This window comes from Melanerpes formicivorus, unplaced genomic scaffold, assembly GCF_026170545.1.
Source record: "Melanerpes formicivorus ecotype bairdi unplaced genomic scaffold, bMelFor1.0.p_v2 SCAF_106, whole genome shotgun sequence".
Classification (NCBI taxonomy): Eukaryota; Metazoa; Chordata; class Aves; order Piciformes; family Picidae; genus Melanerpes; species Melanerpes formicivorus.
Genome location: NW_027142458.1, coordinates 646,954 through 670,839, shown reverse-complemented (window position 1 = coordinate 670,839; position 23,886 = coordinate 646,954). Strand labels below are relative to the sequence as shown.

The 23,886-nt window shown below is 54.1% G+C and overlaps 1 protein-coding gene across 1 annotated transcript in view; it reads right to left on the bottom strand.

Moving 5' to 3' along the window:
- FMNL2 (formin like 2) overlaps positions 1-23,886 on the bottom strand; it is a 203,173-nt gene that overhangs the window by 91,559 nt on the left and 87,728 nt on the right. Inside the window, 1 exon segment of the mRNA XM_068166785.1 lies at positions 1,272-1,355. Coding sequence (XP_068022886.1) covers positions 1,272-1,355 — 84 coding nt within the window.

Here is a 23,886-nt window from a genome sequence, read left to right as displayed (position 1 = left end):
AGCAGCCTCAGGCCCCTTTTTGCCTTACAACTTTGCCAGCCACTCTGCCCCAAGCCTGGAGCCTCCATGGGGTTATTGGGAGCCAAGTGCAGGACCCAGCACTAGGCTTTGTTAAACCTCATCCTGTTGGCTTTGGCCCACGGATCCAAGCTGGCCAGATCCCTCTGCAGAGCCTTCCTCCCCTCCAGCAGCCTTCCTCCCACTGCCACCCAATGTGGTGTCATCTGCAAACGAGTGAGGGTGCACTGGTTGTGGCAGAACCTGGGGGTGCTGCTGGCTCCCAAGTGCACATCCCACCTTTGGAACTTCCTCTGCTCTAAACAAGCATTTCTTTTCTTCTCATTTGTCAGGGCAAGGCCAACCTGTTAATTGTTCTCCACTGCTGCCAGGCCTGCACACCAGAGCAGAGCTCACACACAAGAGATGCCTCAGCATATGGTGCTGCTTAATCCCAGGCTGCTGCTCAGCTTTGAGGTGAAGAGGAGTTCAGGCTGCATCACCATTTGCCTCTCTCTGAAGGTGACAGCTACAGCCAGCTGGGACAACAGCTCATGGTGTGGAAAGGCAAGTACTGACTAGATCAAGACCATTTGTTCATAGTACACAGGCCATCACAGACCAAACTCAAAGCACCTACCTAGGGGTGACTGCAAGTCAGTCCCTTCCAGTTTGTGCTGTGCAACTGCCCAAGGCAAAGGGGCAGAAGGGAGCATCAGAAGGGAAAGAAACCACAGAATGGTTTGAGTTGAAGGGACCTCAAAGATCATCCAGTTCTAACCTCCCTGCCAGGGGGAGGGACACCTTCCACTGGCCCAGGTTGTGCAAGGCCTCATCCCAGCTGGCCTTGAACATCTCCAGGGAGAAGGCATCCATGACCTCCCTGGGCAACCTGTTGCAGTGTCTCACCACCCTCACTGCAAAGAATTTCTTCCTAATCTCCCCTCTGTGGATCATTACTGTGAGACTTCCATGAGCTGTTATCAATGATGGAGCATAAGGCCACAGAAAGGGTGGTGAGATACTGGAAAAGGTTGCTGGAGGTGTTCAAGGCCAGGTTGGATGAGGCCTTGAGCAACCTGCCCCAGTGGAAGGTGTCCCTGCCCGTGGCAGGGGGGTGGAACTTGGATGACCTTTAAGGTCCCTTCCAACCCAAACCGTTCTATGAACCTCTGAGATGAGTGTCTGCAGCTGTTGGGTCCCTTTCTAAGCCCAGGGACCCTGCTGCTGGAGGCCAGGTGGTGCTGTCAACGAGCCCTGCAGATGTCCCTTACCTGGTCACAGATGAGCTCCCACTTCTTCTCATTGTCGTACTGCCGCAGGAGCCGGGCTTTGTCGGGAGGCAGGTTCATGGCATTCTGGGGAGGAAGAGAAAGCAAACATCAACCACCTCAGAGGGCTTGGGCAAGCCAAGGCAAAGGGGCTGCAGCTGCTTCAGCTGCTCTGTGTGAATTCCTGGGGCCAGGCTTATCCACAAGCATTCCCCCTCCAAGTCCTCTTTGGCCCCCAAAGCCGCAGTGAATCACCATGCACCAAAGGACACAGCAGGGCACACAGGACGAGGTGAGCCACTGGAACTCAGGACCAGCCACCTCTGTCGGGAAGAGTGGACAGGGCTGCCTCACACTGCCACAGCATCCACCCCAGACAGGTCCTCATGCTGCACCACATCCTCTCCTGCATCCACCAGCCCCTGCCTGAGCACACTCATGAGGGAAGCACACTTGAGGAGGTCACTTCTCCCCACCCGAGCTCTTGAAATGCCATTGTTTCACCAGCAGGATGCTCTGCAGCTTTTGCAGTGTCACCACATCCAACCTTATCTGGAGAACTCAGATCCCAGAGGCAGGATTGCTGCTGCTGCTGCTGCTGCCCATCCTGACGGTGTCCCACAAGATAAGGATCCCCAGGCTGCGAATGACAACCTGCAGCAGCGAGTCAGAAGGCAGGGGAGAGGCAACCATTAGATGATGCCTATCGTTTGCTGGCTCCTTTGATGTCAGCTGAGAGACTTCTGCATGGGCAGTTGTCTAGGGTAGGGCAGCACAGGCTGACTGCTTGTTCCCAAGGCAGTTCTCCCAAGAGCCATGTCTCTAAGAGACTCAGGGGAGACCTTCTGGGTCTCTACAACCCCCCGAAGGGAGGTTGGAGCCACGCAGGGGTTGGTCTCTTCTCCCAAGGAACAAGTGACAGGACAAGAGGAAACAGCCTGGAGTTGTACCACGGGAGGTCTAAGATGGACATGAAGAGCAATTTCTTCCCCCATAAGGGTTGACAAGCCTTGGCCCAGGCTGCCCAGGGCAGTGGTGGAATCCCCATCCCTGGAGGGGTTTCAAAGCCATGCAGATGTGGTGCTGAGGGCCATGGTTCAGCAGTGACCTGACAGAGATGGGTAAACAGTTGGACTGGGTGATCTTAAAGCTCTCTTCCAACCAAAATGATTCCATGTCCAACTGTGCAAAGTGTCACTGTTGTGCTTATGCTGCTGGAGAGCCCAAGGACACCTCAAGAGCTTTACAAACACCGGGTCTGGAGAGGCTTCCTCTAAGTCCAGTAGTGCACAACGAGGTGAAGAGGCTGAAGGAGAACCTCACCAAGCACCTCTTGACCTCCAGCACCTCTCAGTCTTCACATTCCCAGTCCAGAATTCCCAAGTTATGCCCAGTTAACCCTTCAGGACCCCAAGCTCCTGGCCATCCCCACAGCTCCCCAAGGCTTTGGTGCCTTTGCCAAGTCACAGGCCAGGCTGTCAGCCTACTCCTGGCTCAGCACAGCCCAGCCCAGCCCAGGCTGCTCCTGTCCCAGCTCCCTCTTGAGCTGCAGCTCGAGATTTCCCTCTCCCTGGGATCAGTGGCACAGCCTGGGCTGGGAAGCAGGAGGGCTTGGGTGTGATCCAGGAGCAGATGTGACATTCCTGGCCGCTGGCTGTGGGGAGCAGGGTGGAGGGGTGGAGGCTGCAGCAGCTGTCTGCTTTCCCAAGCCCAGAGAGACCAGCCATGGGCAGGCTCAGTGCAGGGCTCCCCCTCACCCAAGGACATCCCTGAGCAGCCACCAGCTCCCCTCCCACTGCTGGAGTCTGCCAACACCTTCTCTGAAGGCACAGGAGCACAGGTAGGGATGGTGATCATGCAATCACAGAATGGGCTGGGCTGGAAGGGACCTTAAAGACCACCTAGTTCCACCCCCCTGCCGTGGGCAGGGGCAGCTTTCAGCAGACCAGGCTGCTCAAGGCCCCATCCAACCTGGCTTTGAACACATCCAGGCTTGGAGCCTCCACAACTTCTTTGGGCAACCTGTCACAGTGTTCCACCACCCTCATAGTAAAGAACTTCTTCCTAATGTCCAACCTAAATCCAACCTGCTCCAGGTTTCATAGTTTCATAGTTTCATTCAGGGTTGGAAGGGACCACAAGGATCATCTAGTTCCAACCCCCCTGCCATGGGCAGGGACACCCCACACTAGATCAGGCTGGACAGAGCCTCATCCAGCCTGCTCTTAAACACCCCCAGGGACGGGGCCTCGACCACCTCCCTGGACAACCCATTCCAGGGTTTCACCACTCTCATGGTGAAGAACCTCCTCCTCACATCTAGCCTGAATCTCCCCACCTCCAGCTTCATTCCATTCCCCCTAGTCCTATCACTACCTGATATCCTGAGAAGTCCTTCCCCAGCCTTCCTGTAGGCCCCCTTCAGATACTGGAAGGCAACAATTAGGTCTCCTCGGAGCCTTCTCTTCTGCAGACTGAACAGCCCCAACTCCTTCAGTCTGTCCTCATAGGAGAGGTGCTCCAGCCCTCTGATCATCCTCGTGGCCCTTCTCTGGACACGTTCCAGCACCTCCACATCCCTCTTGTAATAGGGGCTCCAGAACTGGACACAGTACTCCAGGTGGGGTCTCACCAGGGCTGAGTAGAGGGGGAGGATCACCTCCCTCGACCTGCTAGCCACACTTCTCCTGATGCAGCCCAGGATCTGATTGGCTTTGCGGGCTGCAAGTGCACACTGAGAGCTACTGTTGAGCTTTTTGTCCACCAGCACCCCCAAGTCTCTCTCCTCAGGGCTACCCTCCAGCCAGTCACTGCCCAGCCTGTATTTGTGCCTGGGATTGCCTCGACCCAGATGCAGGACCCTGCACTTGCTCTTATTGAACTTCATGAGGTTGGCTTGTGCCCACCTCTCCAGCCTGTCAAGGTCCCTCTGGATGGCCTCCCTTCCCTCCAGCCTGTCTGCTGCACCACACAGCTTGGTGTCATCAGCAAACTTGCTGAGGGTGCACTCAATGCCACTGTCCATGTCCCCCACAAAGATGTTGAATAAGACAGGTCCCAGGACTGATCCCTGAGGGACTCCACTTGTCACTGGCCTCCACTGGGACATGGAGCCATTGACAGCCACTCTTTGGGTGCGGCCATCAAGCCAGTTCCTTATCCATCTAGTGGTCCACCCATCAAACCCATGTGTCACCAGTTTGGAGACCAGGATGTGGTGCGGGACAGTGTCGAAGGCTTTGCTCAGGTCCAGGTAAACGACATCAGTTGCTCGCCCCTCATCTATTAATTTTGTCACCTGCTCATAGAAGGCCACCAGGTTGGTCAGGCAGGATTTGCCCTTGGCAAAGCCATGCTGACTGTTCCCAATCACCTCTTCACTATTCTTTTGAGCGAGCAGTGACTCCAGGAGGATCTGTTCCATGATCTTTCCAGGCACAGAGGTGAGACTGACTGGCCTGTAGTTCCCTGGTTCCTCCTTCTTGCCCTTTTTGAAGATGGGGGCAATGTTTCCCCTTTTCCAGTCTGTGGGGACTTCACCAGACTGCCAGGACTTTTGAAATATAATAGAGAGGGGTTTAGCAACCTCATCTGCCAGTTCTCTCAGCACCCGTGGGTGTAACCCGTCGGGTCCCATGGACTTGAACACTTTCAGGTTCTTCAGATGATCACGAACCTGATCTGCACTTACAATGGGCAGTTCTTCCTCCCCGTCCCTGGCTTTGACTTCCATAACATCAGGAGTGTGGCTAGAGGCCCTTGCAGTGAAGCCTGAGGTAAAGAAGTTATTAAGTACCTCAGCCTTTTCCTCATCACTTGTGACCATGTCACCATTTTCCTTTCTGAGGGGGCCCACACCTTCCCTAGTCTTCTTCTTCCCATTAATATACCTGTAAAAGTTCTTAGTATTCCCTTTAATCTCCCTGGCTAGATTCAACTCAAACTCTGCTTTGGCTTTCCTAACCAGGACTCTTGCTGCTCGGGCAGCTTCCTTGTATTCCCCCTGTTCTACCTGTCCTTCCCTCCACTTCCTGTAGAGTTTCCTTTTAAGTAATAGTGTGTCCAGTAGCTCCTTGCCCATCCAGGCAGGCCTCCTAGCATTCTTACCTGCTTTTCTCTTTGTTGGTACACAGAGCTCCTGGACACAGAGGAGGTGGTCCTTGAATACTGACCAGCTGTCCTGGGTCCCTCTTCCCTCCAGGGCTTTGTCCCACGACACTTTGGCTAGCAGATCCCTGAAGCGATCAAAATCTGCATGCCTAAAGTCTAGGGTCGTGAGCTTGGAATACTTCCTCCTGATTGCCCTGAGGATGTTAAATTCAACTGCTTCATGGTCACTGCAGCCAAGGCCGTCTATGAGCCTCACATTGCTTACCAGCCCTTCCCTGTTGGTGAGAACAAGGTCCAGCATAGCACCATTTCTTGTTGGTTCCTCCACCATTTGGAGGAGGAAGTTGTCTTCTATGCAGTCCAGGAACATCCTGGATTGCTGGTGCCTTGCTGTGTTGTCCCTCCAGCAGATGTCCGGGTGGTTGAAATCACCCATGAGGACCAGGGCCTGTGACCTGGAAGCTGCTTCTATTTGCCTATGGAGGGCCTCATCTGCTTGGATCTGCTGGTCAGGTGGCCTGTAGGAGACCCCCACAGTAATATCTTCTTCCCCTGTCCTGCCTTTAATTTTGACCCATACACTCTCAACTAGCTCATCATCCCTCCCCAGGTGGAGCTCCACTGATTCCAACTGGCTATTGACATAGAGGGCAACACCTCCTCCTCTCCTTCCCTGCCTATCCTTCCTAAAGAGTTTATACCCATCTATGCCTACATCCCAGTCATGGGATTCATCCCACCAAGTTTAAACCATTCATTTAAACCAGGTTCAAACCATTGCCCCTTGTGCTATCACCCAGGCCCTTCTAAACAGTCCCTCCCCAGCTCTCCTGTAGCCCTTTCAGGTACTGGAAGATCTCCCTGGAGCCTTCTCTTCCCCAGGATAAACAGCACCAGCTCTCTCAGTCTGTCCTCTTATCAGAGGTGCTCCAGCCCCCTGATCACCTTTGTGGCCTCCTCTGGACCTGCTCCAAGAGTTCCATGTCCTTCTTGGGCTGGGGGCTCCAGAGCTGCAGACAGCACTGCAGGTGGGGTCTCACAAGAGCAGAGTAGAATGCATGCCCTGGGCACCATCCTTTCCTATCTCCAGTGTGCCAGTGAATACCTCCCCTCACTGGGAATACTGTGGAATGCCAGGGGACCCTTCTGCTCCACACACAGCCATGGATGGAGGCAAGGACAGGGGCAGTGGCTTGAGACTGGAGCAGGGCAGATTCAGGCTGGGCATTAGGAGGAAATTCTCCACAATGAGGGCAGTGAAATACTGGAACAGGTTGCCCAGGGATGTGGTGGAGGCCCCATCCCTGGGCACATTCAGGATGTGGCCCTGGGCAGCCTGATCAAGTTGGAAGTGTCCCTGCTGACTGCAAGGCAGTTGGACCAGATGACCTCTGAGGGTCCCTTCCATCCTTGATGCAACCTGTGGCTGTGTGCCAGCGTGGCCCTCCAGCCCCTGTCACCATCTGCACGGTGCAGATGTATCTGCCCTGGTCCCACGAGCCCTTATCTCCATCCACCCTGGCTGAGAAGCATCCCCAGCTCCTGGGGATCCCCCTCCACGCCCTGCTGCTGTGATGCTGGCTCCTCCTGGAGCTTGTTTTCCATCAGATAGCAAATTCCCTTCCTTTGGCTCACGGGGGCTGTCATGTTGACAGTATTTACAGGCAGTGATGCTATCTGGGCTTGATCCTCCTCTCAAGTCTCTCATCATGATGCTCCTTATCAGTCCTCCTCACCAGTTTAATGCACTTCTTGGTATTTCTCCTGGGGCTTTTTCCAGCTTCATTCCTTCCCTCTGAGGCTGCAAACAGATTTCAGAGCTAGCTAAATCCCAGCTGGAGGAGAAGCCTCACTGCTTACCTGCAATCCACCACCCCTCGTCAACCTCTGATCTTCTTACAGCTAATCAGCTTACCCAACCCAGCTGGCACTGGGACAAGAAACCTGCCTGGAAACCATGCCAGAATTCCATGGTGGCAGAGTTCAGCAGGGATGAAAGCCTGGAACTGGGAAAACAAGACCCAGGCAGCAGGCTCCAGTGATCTCATTTCAGAACGAGTTAAGTCTGATCTCACTCTGCAGTGTGAGCTCCACTGAACCATCTCTTGTGCTTCAACAATTACAGCAGCTCACTTCAGGTGCCCCCTGCCCTGCTCCAACAGGTAGAAGCAGTTATGAACACTGTGTGCAACCAGCTTCACATCCTGGCAGGATCTTCTGCTCCTGCTCACTTCTCAACATCAGATTTATAGCACACTTGAAACCTGCTTGTGTGCAAACCCAAGGCCAGGTCCATCTGCAGAAACAAACCATGCAGGGCCACCCCAGTAGCCCTTCCAGCCCCTTCCATCATCTGAGCTGAAGAGAACTGGGCAGGAAACTGCTTCTGCTGTTGGCTGCTCCTCTGACCTCGTCACTCACACAGTAAGGGGGGGAATGCACTTGGACCAGGAGGGAAGGAACTTGGACCAGGGTTTTTCACCTGACAGTCAGTGTGACATTAGCTTTGATGTTTTAGACATAAATTGACTTGAGTGGCTTTCTCAGCCAGTTTAAGAGACAGAGAACTGCTGAGAGAAGAGTCCAGTGGAGGCTCTGAAGGTGCTGAGGGGCCTGGAGCATCTCTGTGAGGAGGAAAGGCTGAGAGCCCTGGGGCTGTGGAGCCTGCAGAAGAGCAGCACCAGAGGGGATCTGAGCAATGCTCAGCAAGAGCTAAAGGAGCTGTGGAGGGCAAGAGGCTGGGGCCAGACTCTTATCAGTGGTGCCCAGGGACAGCACAAGGGGCAGTGGGCACAAAGTGGAACCCAGGAGGTTGCAGCTGAAGTTGAGGAGAAAATTGTTTGGTGTGAGGGTGCTGGAGGCCTGGAGCAGGCTGCCCAGAGAGGTTGTGGAGTCTCCTGCTCTGGAGAGCTTCCAAAGCCACTTGGACATTGTGATCCTGAGCAAGCTGCTGTAGGTGCCCCTGGTATAGCAGGGTGTTGGTGTGGATGATCTCCAGAGGTCCCTTCCAGATCCTATCATGCACTCATTTACTGCAAGCTATCACAGGACACTCTCACTCACAACCTGAGGCTCTCTGCTTGTTGTGCAGGTTTACTACCTACCCCATCTGCAGAATCAGATCTCCTGATCCCTGGGAGCTTCACACCCTTCAGCTTGACCACCCTGCAGTCTCCAAGCCGGGGCCCCAGCACCTCTGACCCCACTCAACACACAACTTTCTCAAGGCTGTACCAAATACACCTGGTTTCTTTGTAGGAAATAATGCAGAGGGGACCACAGAGGACCACAGCAGTCCCATTCCTGGAACCATTCCAGGTCAGGTTGGATGAGCCTCTGAGCAACCTGATCCCTGCTCACTGCAAGGGGCTTGATCTAGATGACCTTTAAAGTTCCTTCCCAACCCAACCCAGTCTGTGATTCTATGATTTTATGCTCACACCTCCTCTAAAACCTGGACTAAAGCTGTTCTTCAGCACTAAGGCTTGGAACTAGATGATCTTCAAGGTCCCTTCCAACCCAAACCATGCTACCATGCCATGTTGCAGCTGCTCCTCCTGTTAGCAACCACTCCCTGCTGGAAAACTGGTTTCTACCCCATGGTGTTTTAAGTGAAAGGGGAAGCAATACATTTTCTTTGCACTGATGCATGGCCCTGTCCCAACTGGCTCTCTGAAACCCAAGTGTGCTCCATCCCATTGCCCAACCTTCAGCTGTTGCCTCAGCAACTATGGTGGAGAAAGCTACTGAATTGGCTGGGCCTGACCCTCCTGGCTGCAGCAGTCTTGTCTGCACTCAGAAGTCACCAGCTGGATTTCTGTGGGTCACTGCAATGACTCACAAATGTCTCCTGACCACTTCCACTTCTGATGTAGAAATGGGCAGATTCAGAAGGAAGGATCTGGAGGTGCTGGAAGGTGTCCAGAGAAGGGCCATGAGGATGAGCAGAGGGCTGGAGCTGCTCTGCTATGAGGACAGACTGAGGGAGTTGGGGCTGTTCAGTCTGGAGAAGAGAAGGCTCCAAGGAGACCTCACTGTGGCCTTCCAGGATATGAAGGGGGCTCCAAGAGAGCTGGGGAGGGACTTTTGAGGGTGTCAGGGAGTGATAGGACTGGGGGGAATGGAGCCAAACTAGAAATGGGTAGATTGAGATTGGATGTGAGGAAGAAGTTGTTCCCCATGAGGATGGTGAGAGCCTGGCACAGGTTGCCCAGGGAGGTGGTGGAAGCCTCCTGCCTGGAGGTGTTTGCAGCCAGGCTGGATGTGGCTGTGAGCAACCTGCTGTAGTGTGAGGTGTCCCTGGCCATGGCAGTGGGGCTGATCCTTGAGGTCCCTTCCAACCCTGACAATTCTGTGATTCTATGTCCAGGGGCTTCACAGCAGCATTTTTTAGGTAACTCCAGGAGGCTTTTAGAGGGTGGATTCCCCACTCCTGATAGAATCTACATCCCTGCTGCTGTCAAAAGGGATGGCCTCACTCTCTCCTCTCCTGCCTGTATCACCAGGCAGGCTGTCTCTTATTGTCACACATGTCACCATCAGCACTTAGGCAACTGCAGGCTGTCAGTAGAGCAGACTTCAAGCAATCAGAATCACAGAACCATAGAACTGGAGCACTGCCAGGTCTCCCCTAAGCCATGGCCCTCAGCACCAGATCTACACAGATTTGAAACCCCTCCACAATGGGAGACTCCACCACTGCCCTGGGCAGCCTGGGCCAGGCCTTGACAACCCTTTTGGGGAAGAAATTGTTCCTCATGTCTAACTTAAACCTCTCCTGGGGCAAGTTGAGGCTGTTTCCTCTTGTCATAGTGTCATAGAATCGGTCAGGGTTGGAAGGGACCACAAGGATCAGCTAGTTCCAACCCCCTGCCATGGGCAGGGACACCCCACACTACATCAGCCTGGCCAGAGCCTCAGCCAGCCTGGGCTTAAACACCTCCAGGGACAGGGCCTCAACCACCTCCCTGGACAACCCATACCAGGGCTTCACCACTCTCATGGGGAAGAACTTCCTCCTCCCCTCCAGCCTGAATCTCCCCACCTCCAGCTTCATTCCATTCCCCCTTCTCCTCTCACTTGTTCCTTGGTAGAAGAGACCAACCCCTGAGTGACTCCAACTTCCTTTCAGGAAGTTGTAGAGGGCAATGAGGTCTCCCCTCAGCCTCCACTTCTCCAGAATAAACAGCCCCAGTTCCCTCAGCTGCTCCTCACCAGACCTGCTCACCAGACCCTTCACCAGCTTTCCATTACATCACACTACTCTGAGGACTGATGAGGGGGAAGGAAGCAAACCTCTGGCACATCTCTGCCTCAGCGTCTGGAAGGCAGTGGAAATTTGGTGCACACCACCACTTTACAGCCTCCAAGGGAGACATTGAGCTGCTGGAATATGTCCAGTGAAAGGCAACAAAGCTGGGGAAGAGTCTGGAGAACAAGTCTTATGAGGAGCAACTGAGGGAACTGGGGGTGTTTAGTCTGGAGAAGAGGAGGCTGAGAGGAGACTTCATTGCTCTCTACAGCTCCCTGAAAGGAGGCTGGAGTGAGGTGGGGGTTGGTCTCTTCTCCCTAGTATCAGGTGATAGAAAGAGGAAATGGCCTGAAATTGTGCCAGGGGAGGTTTAGGTTGGAGATGAGGAACAATTTCTTTGCTGCAGGAGTGGTCAGGCACTGGAACAGGCTGCCCAGGGAGGTGCTGGAGTCCCCATCCCCAGAGGTGTTGAAGAACCACGTGGCCATGGCACTTTGGGCCATGGTTTGATGGCCATGGTGGTGTTGGGTTGGTGGTTGGACTCACTGATCTTAGAGGTCTCTTCCAAGCCAAACAAGTGTATGATTCTGACTCCTCAGCAACACCTCCAGACTCAGCTCCGGCGCGCTGCACTCCAAAGCGAGCGCAGCTCCGTCCTGCAAGGCACTGTGCTGTCTGCAAGGGCTGCTTTCCAGCCCCACTTTGGCTCTCCAAACACACCACTTCTCCTTTTCCCCACAAATTCCAAAGTTATTCATGTCTCCTGCTGCGTGCCAAGTAACATAGGTAAGGTTTCCATTGCCTTTCCTCGGGGCTGGCATTTCTAAGGCTAGAACCTCCAATTAATGGCAGTAGCAGATGGAAAAGTGGGGGGGGAGGGGGGAGAAGAGGGGGGTGGGAAGGGGGGGAATACAAGCAGACCTCCAAAACTATTAAATTGCTGAAGAGTTAAAAATACAAGCAAGGAAATGGATTTATTTTTAACCTAGGAAACAAAGCTCAGCTCTGTCCAAACTGGCAGCCCCGGCGGCGTCTCAAAGCACAGGGCCGGAGGAGTCGGCGACGCTGCCGTGCACCAGGACGGGCAAGGAGTTAGCCTCGTCCCAAGGGCATGCAATCAGGGCATGGGACAGGTTGGAAGATGCCTCTGGAGATCATCAAGCCCCAGCCAGAGCAGGATCACCATGGGAATGCATCCAGATGGGTCTTGAGAGTCTCCAGAGGAGGAGGCTCCACAACCTCTCTGGGCAGCCTGGTCCAGGGCTCTGTCACTCTCACACCAAACAAGTTCCTCCTCATGTTCAGGTGGAACTTCCTCTGCTCCAGTGTGTGTCCACTGCCCTTTGTTCTGCCACAGGACACCACCACGAAGAGTGGCCCCTTCTTGGTGCCCACCCTTCAGATATTTATAAACAATAAGATCCTCTCTCAGGCTGCTCTTCTGCAGACTAACCAGCCCCAGGTGTCTCAGCCTTTACTCATCACACAGATGTCCCAGGTCCTTCATCATCCTCACAGCCTCTGCTGGACACTCATGTATCATAGTATCATAGTATCAGTCAGGGTTGGAAGGGACCACAAGGATCAGCTAGTTCCAACCCCCCTGCCATGGGCAGGGACACCCCACACTACATCAGGCTGCCCAGAGCCTCAGCCAGCCTGGGCTTAAACACCTCCAGGGACAGGGCCCCAACCACCTCCCTGGACAACCCATTCCAGGGCTTCACCACTCTCATGGGGAAGAACTTCCTCCTCACCTCCAGCCTGAATCTCCCCACCTCCAGCTTCATTCCATTCCCCCCAGTCCTAGCACTACCTAAGATCCTGAGAAGTCCCTCCCCAGCCTTCTTGTAGCCTTCAGATACATTCCTGTCCCTGTGGAGCCTGGAGAAGAGCAGCCCCAGAGGGGACCTGAGCAATGCTCAGGAAGAGCTAAAGGAGCTGTGTGGGGACAAGAGGCTGGGGCCAGACTCTTGTCAGTGGTGCCCAGGGACAGGACAAAGAGGAATGGGCACAAACTGGAACCCAGGAGGTTCTGTTTGAGGATGAGGAGAAACTTACTTGGGCTGAGGGGTGCTGGAGGCCTGGAGCAGGCTGCCCAGAGAGGTTGTGGAGTCTCCTTCTCTGGAGAGATTCCAGCCCCCCCTGGCCATTGTGCTGCTGGGCAAGCTGCTGTGGGTGCCCCTGCTCTAGCAGGGGGGTTGGAGTGGATGATCCCCAGAGATCCCTTTCAGCCCTCACCATGCTGGGCCTCTGTGCTGCAGAGGGATAAAGCACCCAGCTGGATGAGTCCGTTCACATCACAGCAACACTGAAACATTCAGCAGTGTTTGTGCTTTCACTAAGGAAAGGACCAGGGCCTAACTGTGGGTTTGAGCTGCAGACCAGCCCCCAGCAGCATCACCACCCCATGCCAGCTACTGGTGGTGATGGGGATGACTGAGCTGGAGGTTTTATTCTAACTTATTCCCTGTTTTAATGAGAATTCAAAGGCTTCCATGGTTTGGAAAACCAGCACAGCAGCAACCTGCCTGACTCCAAAGCACAGCCCCTGCTAATTAATAGCATTAGGTGGTTGCTCTTCCTCACTAATTGTATCATTTCTCAGTCTCTTATTTATGAGTCATGACATCAATGTGCTGGCCACCAACCCAGCACACAGCCCTCCTCAGCCATTTATTCCCATTAAGGGCCCCACATGTGTCACTAAGGCAAGCTGAGCATCTTTATCCTCCCCCTAAAACATGAGATGTTTCCACCAGCCTACTCCTACCTGCTGGATGGTGATGGGAAAAAAAGTCAGGCCTGCATCACTCGCTGAGCTGGTGACAGCACCAAAGCTCAGCCTGGCAAGGCAAGATCACCCAGGCAGCGCTGCCAGCTTCCAGGTTAAAGCTGTTCCAGCATCTTCCTCACTCTGTAATGGCACTGTGCAAGGAAAGCAAAGTGCCCCAAGAAAACCTTATCACAGAATCCCAGCATGGTGGGGGTTGGAAGGGGGAAAGGAAGAGGAGGAGGGGAAAGGGAGAGGAGGAGGGGGAAGGGGGAAAGGGGAAAGGGGAAGGGGGAAAAGGGAAGGGGAGAAGGGGCGGAGGGGGAAAGGCGGCAAGGGGGGAAAGAGGGAAAGGGGAAGGAGGGGGGAGGAGAAAGGGGGAGAGGGGGAAGGGGGAAAGTGGGGAAGGGGGGGAAGGGGGAAAGTGGGGAAGGGGGGAAGGGGGAAAGGGGGGAAGGGGGGAAGGGGGGAAGGGGGGAAGGGGGGAAAAGGGAAGGGGAAGAAGGGGTGGAGGGGGAAAGGGGAAAGAGGGGGAAGAGGGGGGAGGAGAAAAGGGGAGAGGGGAAGGGGGAAAGTGGGGGAGGGGGGAAGGGGAGAAGGAGAGAAGGGGAATGGGAAGGGGGAAGGGGGAAAGGGAAGGGGAGAAGGGGCAGAGGGTGAAAGGGGGCAAGGGGGGAAAGAGGGAAAGGGGAAGGAGGGGGGAGGAGAAAGGGGGGGAGGGGAAGGGGGAAAGTGGGGAAGGGGGGAGAGGGGAAAAGGGGAAGGGGGAAAGTGGGGAAGGGGGGGAAGGCGAGAAGGAGAGAAGGGGAATGGGAAGGGGGAAAAGGGAAGGGGAGGACGGGTGGAGGGGGAAAGGGGGGCAAGGGGAGGAAAGAGGGAAAGGGGAAAGAGGGGGGAGGAGAAAGGGGGAGAGGGGATGGGGGAGAGGGGAAGAGGGAAAGCAGTGAAGGGGGAGAAGGAGAAGGAGAAGGAGAAGGAGAAGGAGAAGGAGAAGGAGAAGGAGAAAGGAGAAGGAGAAGGAGAAGGAGAAGGAGAAGGAGAAGGAGAAGGAGAAGGAGAAGGAGAAGGAGAAGGAGAAGGAGAAGGAGAAGGAGAAGGAGAAGGAGAAGGAGAAGAAGAAGGAGAAGAAGAAGGAGAAGAAGAAGGAGAAGGAGAAGGAGGATTCCACTGCTGCCTTGAGGAGCTGCCTACTAAAACAACCCTTGATGCTTCTGTAGAGTGTTAAAATTCAGTTCCAGCCCCTGGCCTGTGAAACAAGCCCTTCATATTCTTCTAGAAGATTAAAACCTAACTTTCTGTCATTTTCCCTGCTACTTAAATTCTCAATCCTGCTCCTTTGTGTTTACTTAGGAAAGCCAGAGGCAAGTGAAGCAACCTCAGAGTTCACTGGCTTTATCAGGAATCCAAGCTGGGCTAAAATTAACTGTGCTTATTGTTCTAATTCTCCTCCTTCTGGGGCTTTCTCTTTTTTTTATTGAACTGGTCTTTGATCTAAAAATATCAAGGCTCTTGCTGCAGGAGTCCTTTCTCCTCCTGAACACACCCCAGCTCTACAGGGAGAGCACCATGAAGAGCAGGGTCAGAGCCACCAGCATGGGAGCACTTGAGGAGGGCTGCAGGGTCCCTGCTCAGGGGACATGGTGTATGGGGGGGGTCTCATCATAGCTCAGGACTGTGGTGGGGACACTCACATGAAGCTCATCCTCAGGAGCATGACTGAAAAAACAAGGCAAATGAATAGAATCACAGAATGGTTTGAGTTGGAAGAGACCTTTAAGATCATCCAGTTCCAACCCCCCTGCCATGGGCAGGGACACCTCACACTAGCCCAGCTTGCTCAAGGGCCCATCCAAGCTGGCCTTGAACACCTCCAGGGAGAAGGCATCCACAACCTCCCTGGGCAACCTGTTGCAGTGTCTCACCACCCTCACTGCAAAGAATTTCTTCCACATCCCCACTCTCAGTCTCCCCTCCTCTATCCTCATTCTTCAGGTCTGGATCCATGATTCCCCACATAGATTTCTGGGGGCTTGATGAGGTCAGCCAGCAACATCTACTTCACAAATGGAAGGACCCAAAAAGCCTGCTGTGAGTACCTGGTGGCTCCCCAGCAGGCACAGGACTAAACTCCCCAGAAATGCAGCAGCAGCAGCAGCAGGGAAGGGTAAACACTTCTTGGGAGGTCAGTCACCTGCTGGGTGTTTACAGACAATCGGCCCCGCCAGCAGCAGCAGCTCTGCTGGCAGCACACCAGCCCTGCAGCCCTGATGGAGCACAGCCTGGAGATGGTCCCAGGGGGGAGAGTCAAGGGGTCCCTGCCCTGCCCAGCAGTGGTGGATGATGTCCACATGCAAGGCTGAAACTCAGATGTCAGCAGGTTTGTTCTGATGCCTGCGTTGTACCATGGCTGTGGTTCGCAATGAGTTCCCTGAGCCCCTCCACACCCGGCCACATTCACTCTTCCTGCCCTGAGCCGCCACACAAGCCAAGCACGGTGGGGGTTGGAAGGGGCCTCTGGAGATCACAGTCTCACAGTATCACAGTATCACTAAGGTTGGAAGAGACCTCGAGGATCATCAAGTCCAACCTATCAACACAGACCCCATGACTAGACCATGGCACCAAGTGCCACATCCAATCCCCTCTTGAACACCTCCAGGGCTGGGGACTCCACCACCTCCCTGGGCAGCACATTCCAATGGCAAACGACTCGCTCGGTGAAGAACTTCCTCCTCACCTCGAGTCTAAACCTCCCCTGGCACAGCTTGAGGCTGTGTCCTCTTGTTCTGGTGCTGCTTGCCTGGGAGAAGAGGCCAACCCCTTCCTGGCTACAACCACCTTTTAGGTAGTTGTAGAGAGCAATGAGGTCCCCCCTGAGCCTCCTCTTCTCCAGGCTAAGCAACCCCAGCTCCCTCAGCCTCTCCTCACAGGGCTGTGCTCAAGGCCTCTCCCCAGCCTTGTTGCCCTTCTCTGGACACGTTCAAGTGTCTCAATGTCCTTCTTAAACTGAGGGGCCCAGAACTGGACACAGGACTCAAGGTGTGGCATAACCAAAGCAGAGTACAGGGCACAATGACTTCCCTGCTCCTGATGGCCACACTGTTCCTGATGCAGGCCAGGATGCCATTGGCCCTCTTGGCCACCTGGGCACACTGCTGGCTCATATTCAGGAGGCTATCAATCAGTACTCCTAGGTCCCTCTCTGTTTGGGAGCTCTCCAGACACTCTGACCCCAAAATCATCAAGATCATCCAGTCCAACCCCCTGCTAAAGCAGGGGCACCCACAACAGTAGTGTTATGAACAAGCTGAAGTCAGGACAGTCTGAACATTTCCCCTCTGCTCTCAAACAAACCAACTGCCTCTCCCCCCGCCGAGAATCCTATTCTGTAACACCAACCACAAACCACTGTTGCATTTACAACACCCACCAGCACAATGTCCACCTGGGGTTGGAAGCTCCCCAGAGATGGAGGCTCCAAAGCCTCTCTGGGCAGCCTGCTCCAGGCCTCCAGCACCCTCACACCAAACAACTTTCTCCTCATCTTCAGATGCAACCTCCTGGCTCCCTGTTTGTGCCCATTGTCCCTTGTCCTGTCCCTGGGCACCACTGACAAGAGTCTGGCCCCAGCCTCTTGCCCCACACAGCTCCTTTAGCTCTAGCTGAGCATTGCTCAGATCCCCTCTGGGGCTGCTCTTCTCCAGGCTCCACAGCCCCAGGGCTCTCAGCCTTTCCTCCTCACAGAGCTGCTCCAGGCCCCTCAGCATCCTTGGAGCCTCTGCTGGACTCTCTCCAGCAGTCCCCTGTCTCTCTTGTACTGGGGAGCCCAGCACTGGGCACCTGCTGCTGCTGTTCACTTCTCTGCTTTGTTTTCTCACAGGTTTATAATAACTCAGCATTTAACTTCCAAGCTCTTCTGAGAGGTTCATCCTCAGATGACAAGGACTAGCAGGGGCAACACAGGGCTGAAAGCTCCAACATGGAAATGTTTAACACTGCTGCAGGAGCAGATGCAGGTGCAAGTGGGACCCATCCTCTCCCCAGCCACTGTGGGCTCATCCTCCTGTCCTGGGTCAAAACCCTCTTTGCCTCTGCTTGGGAGCACGATGGGGAGTGGGGTCTGACTGGTCTGCCACAATTTCTCCACCTCTGCTGCTGAAGCTTCATCTGGGAAAGCTCTGGCAGGTTTTGGAGGCCAGGGCTGCCTGCTTCTAGCAGAGAGCTGCTTGTTCCTGTCAGAAATTCAGGGGTTTCACAATTTGGAAAAGCTGAAACCTCATTAATTCACCAGGGAAAAATAGTTTCATGCTACAAAAGCTTCAAAGCCCAACTCATCCCTGACTCACCCAGCCTGAAAGATTGCTCCAAGCGAGCCCCATGGCTTTCCTCAAGCGCTCAAAGGCGCTCACTGCTGATAAGGCGAACCACAACAGCCCAAATTAAAGCTGTTTGAGTGCAGTGTCTGAGAAAGTCTCTCCCAAAGAACCAAAACCTGCACACCAGAGGCTGTGCTTGGGCTGGCACAGCCCATGGACAATCCACAAGGTCCCAGTTACTCAAGGCAAGGAGGTGTCCACGCTGCAGGGCAGCTGATCACAGCAGCAGGAGGTGGGATGCTGGAGGACAAGGATCGTCAGATAGATCCACAGAGAGGGTTGGGCTGGAAGGGACCTGAAAGATCATCCAGTTCCACCCCCCTGCCATGGGGAGAGACACCTCCCACTAGCCCAGATTGCTCAAGGCCTCATCCAACCTGGCCTTGAACACCTCCAGGGAGGGGACATCCACAACCTCCCTGGGCAACCTGTTCCAGTGTCTCACTACCCTCACTGCAAAGAATTTCTTCTTCATCTCCAGTCTGAATCTGCCCTCTTCCAGCTCAAAGCCATTGCTCCTTGTCCTATCACTACAAGCCCTTGTCAAGAGTCCCTCCACAGCTCTCCTGCTTGCCCCCTTCAGGATCTTCCACCACAGGCATGTGGTAGTACTGACAAGGGGTTTAACCAAAACTTTAGGTTGGACTTGATGATCTCTGAGGTCCAAGGACAGGAGACTGAACACATCCAAGTGCCAGGTTCTGCACACTGGCCACAACAACCCCAGGCAGAGCTACAGGCTGGGGTCAGAGTGGCTGAGAGGAGTCAGGCAGAGAGGGACCTGGGGGTGCTGGTTGAGAGTAGGCTGAACATGAGCCTGCAGTGTGCCCAGGCAGCCAAGAGGGCCAATGGCATCCTGGCCTGCATCAGGAACAGTGTGGCCAGCAGGAGCAGGGAGGTCATTCTGCCCCTGTACACTGCACTGGTTAGGCCACACCTCGAGTCCTGTGTCCAGTTCTGGGCCCCTCAGTTTAGGAAGGAGGTTGACTTGCTGGAAGGTATCCAGAGAAGGGCAACAAAGCTGGGGAGGGATTTGGAGCACAGCCCTGTGAGGAGAGGCTGAGGGAGCTGGGGTTGCTTAGCCTGGAGGAGACTCAGGGGTGACCTTATTGCTCTCTAAAACTCTCTGAAGGGAGGTTGTAGACAGGCAGAGGTTGGTCTCTTCTCCCAGGCAACCAGCACCAGAACAAGAGGACACAGTCTCAAGCTGTGCCAGGGGAGGTTTAGGCTGGATGTTAGGAAGAAGCTCTACACAGAGAGATTGGCCATTGGAATGTGCTGCCCAGGGAAGTGGTGGAGTCACCATCACTGGAGGTGTTCAGGAGGAGACTTGCTGGGGTGCTTGGTGCCATGGGTTAGTTGTTTAGGTGATGTTGGGTGATAGGCTGGACACGATGATCTTGAAGGTCTCTTCCAACCTGGTCTGGTCTGGTCTATTCTATTCTATTCTATTCTATTCTATTCTATTCTATTCTATTCTCTCTATTCCATTCCATCCCATCCCATCCCATCCCATCCCATCCCATCCCATCCCATCCCACCCCATCCCATCCCATTCCATTCCACGTTAAAAGCGCCCACGAAAAATCCCCGGGCAGCGAAACCCAAACACAATCAACTCCCAAACAGCTGCAAGCTCCTGGCTAAGCCTCTTCACCTTTAAAATAAGCAACAAAATGAATAAAGAAGGAAAAACTAAACAAGAATTTCAAAGAAAATAAAGAAAGAAGGAGAAAGTGGAAAGCAGGAATGAAACCCCAAAGCCGCTCAGACCCACAGGGCCAGAGGGTTTCAGTCCGAGGACACAGAGCGACCGGTGGAGGCTGGCAGCTTCCCCTGATTTATGTTGGTCTAGAAACAAAATCCTCATTTGAATAATATTAAGGGGCTGAATAAACCAAGAAAAATAAATGAACTCAGGGATAAAAAGCCTGGCCCCCAGCCCAGGCCTGGGTTTGCTGCCTCCGACGGATGTCAGCGGCAGCTCCCCTTGCAAAACCGCAGCCCAGACAAAACTCTGCTGCTGCTGCTGCAGAGTGAACTCACTGCTCAGGTGCTCAGGGTTCAGCTCAGCACAAGCAGCCTTTGGTGCCTACTTCTACTTTCCCCTGAGCTCTCCTCTCTGCTGGACACTCTGCCAGTGGTGCCAGAGCTTGCTCATGATGCCCAGAAGGGAGCTGAGAAGCGGTAAGAACATTATTGGAACTGCAAACGATTTCCAGCCCTCCTTTCTGCACCTGCTGAACAGGCCCCTCACCAGCTTTGGTGCCTTTCCCTGGGCATGATCCAGCCCCTCAGTGTCCCTCTTGGCATGAGGAATCCAAAACTGAACTCAGGATTCAAGGTGTGACCTGGAGTGTGAGCAGTACAATGGACAAATCCTGCCCTGGGTCCTACTGGCCACGCTCCTGGAAAAGACCTCTAAGATCCTCAGTCCAACTGTATGTACCACTCATGCAAGAGACATCCTCCCTCATTACTCCTAGAGAAACAACTTCCTATTGTCCTACCAGGCCTCCTCACCTATTTCTTCTGTGCTTCACTCACCCATTCTTCACCATGAGAGTGGTGAAGCCCTGCAATGGGTTGTCCAGGGAGGTGGTTGAGGCCCTGTCCCTGGAGGTGTTTAAGCCCAGGCTGGCTGAGGCTCTGGGCAGCCTGATGTAGTGTGGGGTGTCCCTGCCCATGGCAGGGGGGTTGGAACTAGATGATCCTTGTGGTCCCTTCCAACCCTGACTGATACTATGATACTATGATACTATGACCTGCCATCACCATGCAGCAGCACACCCCAAACAAGCCAGGCAAACCGAGGCTAATGCCTCTCTTGCCTTTATCTCCAGCAGGTAACCCACAGATCCTTCCTAAACAATCCCTATCATCAGTTACCCAGTCCACCACAGCCAGGATGAGGTCTACCAGCAAAGACCTCAAGCCTGCCTAGCTGTCAGCATCTCATAGCCCATTTCCTGCACAGCAGCACAGGCCTCCAGGCTCTCCACCTGAGAGGGAAAAGCTGAGTTATGGATGAGGAGGTTGTGTGGGTTTGTGCCCATCCATCCATCCATCCATGAATTTGCCTGCTGGATGGAGAGCCTCAGGGTTTCAAACACCTCACTCTCATTTCCTGACCTTCACTGGAACACCAGCAGGGAGCAGGGACAGTACTATCACATGAAAGCCTGAGCAGGAACCCAGCAGCCCACCTTGAAGATAAGGAAGGAATTTTGTATGCTGAGGGTGGTGAGAGCCTGTCCCAGGCTGCCCAGAGGGGTTGTAGATGTCCCATCCCTGGAGTCATTGCAGGTGAGGTTGTTTGGGGCTCTGAGCAGCCTGCTCTAGCTGCAGATGTCCCTGCTGAGTGCAGAGGGTTGGACTAGGTTCAGATTCATAGAATGGTTTGGGTTGGAAGGGACCTTAAAGATCACTCACTTCCATCCCCCCTGCCATGGGCAGGGACACTTCACACTAGACCAACCTGTTCAAGGCCTCATCCAAACTGGCCCTGAACACCTCCAGTGAGGCAGCATCCATGGACTACATGCCCTAGAAAGGTCCCTTCCCATCCAAACCATTCCATGGCTTTATGATTCTCCACAGCCCCAACCACAAGAATGAGAAACCTCTTCCTCATCCCTGCTCCTCTTCAGCTTCCTGAAGACAGAAGCTGCTGTCTTTAATTGCTGCCTCCAATTAATTAGTTAGTGAGGATGGTTATGGAGGAGGAGGAAGCTGAATTAAATGAAGTCTTTTGATTAAATAACCAAGGACCTCAACTCACAGATCCCCAGCAGAAGGAGCTGGGCTGTCACCAGAATAAGTAACCAGAACAGATTTGAGCATAAAAATAGCAAACTGGAGAAAGAGCTGAAAGAAGCTGTTTGTGAGGAGCCACTGCTAGGAACAAGCACATCTCAGCCCCTGCACCATGCTGCAGGGTCCCTTTACCTGGAGACACAGCCACTTAGCACTCTACAGCTGCTGCATACCCTGAGTGGAACCTACATGGAAGGGCATCCTCATGCATCACTGCAAGCTCAGGCATGCTGGCTCCCCAGTGCAAGAGAGTCCAGGGGAGGCTGCAAAGATGCTGAGGGGTCTGGAGGATCTCTGTGAGCAGCAAAGGCTGAGAGCCCTGAGGCTGTGGAGCATGGAGAAGAGCAGCCCCAGAAGGGATCTGAGCAATGCTCAGCAAGAGATAAAGGACCTGTGGGGGGCAAGAGGCTGGGGCCAGACTCTTGTCAGTGGTGCACAGGGACAGGACAAGAGGCAATGGGCACAAAGTGGAAGCCAGGAGGTTGCATCTGAAGGTGAGGAGAAAGTTGTTTGGTGTGAGGGTGCTGGAGGCCTGGAGCAGGCTGCCCAGAGAGGTTGTGGAGTGTCCTCCTCTGGAGAGCTTCCAAAGCTACCTGGACAAAGTGCTGCTGGGCAAGCTGCTGTGGGTGCCCCTGGCATAGCAGGGGGGCTGGGCTGGATGATCTCCAGAGGTCCCTTCCAGCCCCCACCACTGCGTGATTCTATGACAGTCTCTTAATGTCCAAGTCACTCAGGGACAGCCTGCAGTCCAAGCTCCTCTGACATGATGTGATGAAGACACCAACAGAGCTCCAGCCAGGCCAAGTTGGGGTAGTCCCTGGATGGCAATGAGGTTAACAGAGCTCACAGGCTGACGCCAGAGCAGAGCACAGCACAGCATGACAATGAGCCTGAACACGAGCCAGAGCTCCCAGCCAGACTATGACTATGGTGACCAGCAGAATTCATCCCACACCAGCACCACCAGCAGCCACCCCCCAGCCTAGTGCTGGGACAAGAAGCCATGGGCATGGGCTGAAAGACCTCAGAGTCCACTTGAACATTCATAAAACAAAGTAACCCTCTTTTGTATGGTGTGAGCCAAGGCTGGCACAGGCTGCCCTGAGACGTTGTGCAGCCTCCATCCTTGCACACCAGAAAGCATCCAGCCCTGAGAAATCTGCCTAGTGCTGGAGCTGGGACCCATCATGATGAGCAAAGGGCTGGAGCACCACCCCTACAGGGACAGGCTGAGAGAGCTGGGGCTGTTCAGGCTGGAGAAAAATGGAATGGAATGGAATGGAATGGAATGGAATGGAATGGAATGGAATGGAATGGAATGGAATGGAATGGAATGGAATGGAATGGAATGGAATGGAATGGAATGGAATAGACCAGGTTGGAAGAGACCTTTGAGATCATCAAGTCCAACCTATCACCCAACACCATCTCATCAACTAAACCATGGCACCAAGAGCCTCAGCCAGGCTCTTCCTAAACACCTCCAGGGATGGTGACTCCACCACCTCCCTGGGCAGCACATTCCAATGGCCAATCTCTCTTGCTGGGAAGAACTTTTTCCTCACCTTCAGCCTAAACCTCCCCTGGCACAGCTTGAGACTGTGTCCTCTTGTTCTGGTACTGCTTGCCTGGAAGAAGAGACCAATCCCCACCTGTCTACAACCTCCCTTCAGGGAGACCTTAGAGCAGCCTTCCAGTACTTGAAAGGGGCTACAGGAGAGATGGGGAGGGACTTTTGACAAGGGGCTGTAGTGATAGGATGAGGAGCAATGGTTTTGAGCTGGGAGATGGAAGATTTAGACAGGAGATTAGGAAGGAATTCTTTGCAGTGAGGGTGGTGAGACACTGGAACAGGTTGCCCAGGGAGGTTGTGGATGTGCCCTCCTTGGTGGTGTTCAAGGCCAGGCTGGATGAGGCCTTGAGCCTGGTTTTAGTGGAAGGTGTCCCTGCCCATGGCAGGGGGGTTGCAACTAGATGATCTTTCAGGTCCCTTCCAACCCAACCCATTCTGTGTTCTGTGATCAGCAACCACCACAGGAAAAGCTCCTGGGATCTGCTGGGGATGGGAGAAACAGCAACCCCACAGCAGAGGATGTTTTCTCTGACAGCCAGAGCCAGAGACAACTTTGTGCTCCAGCTAAGAAGCAGCCTTTGCCCTTAGCTGGAGTTGGCAAGGCAGAAGCTCTCCTTCCCAGCAGCCCAGGCTCCTTATCACGCTCGGGCTGCCTTAGCCTTATCTCCAAGAACTTGCAGATGCTATCGGCCAGGTCCCTGCCACGCACCTCCCTGGCT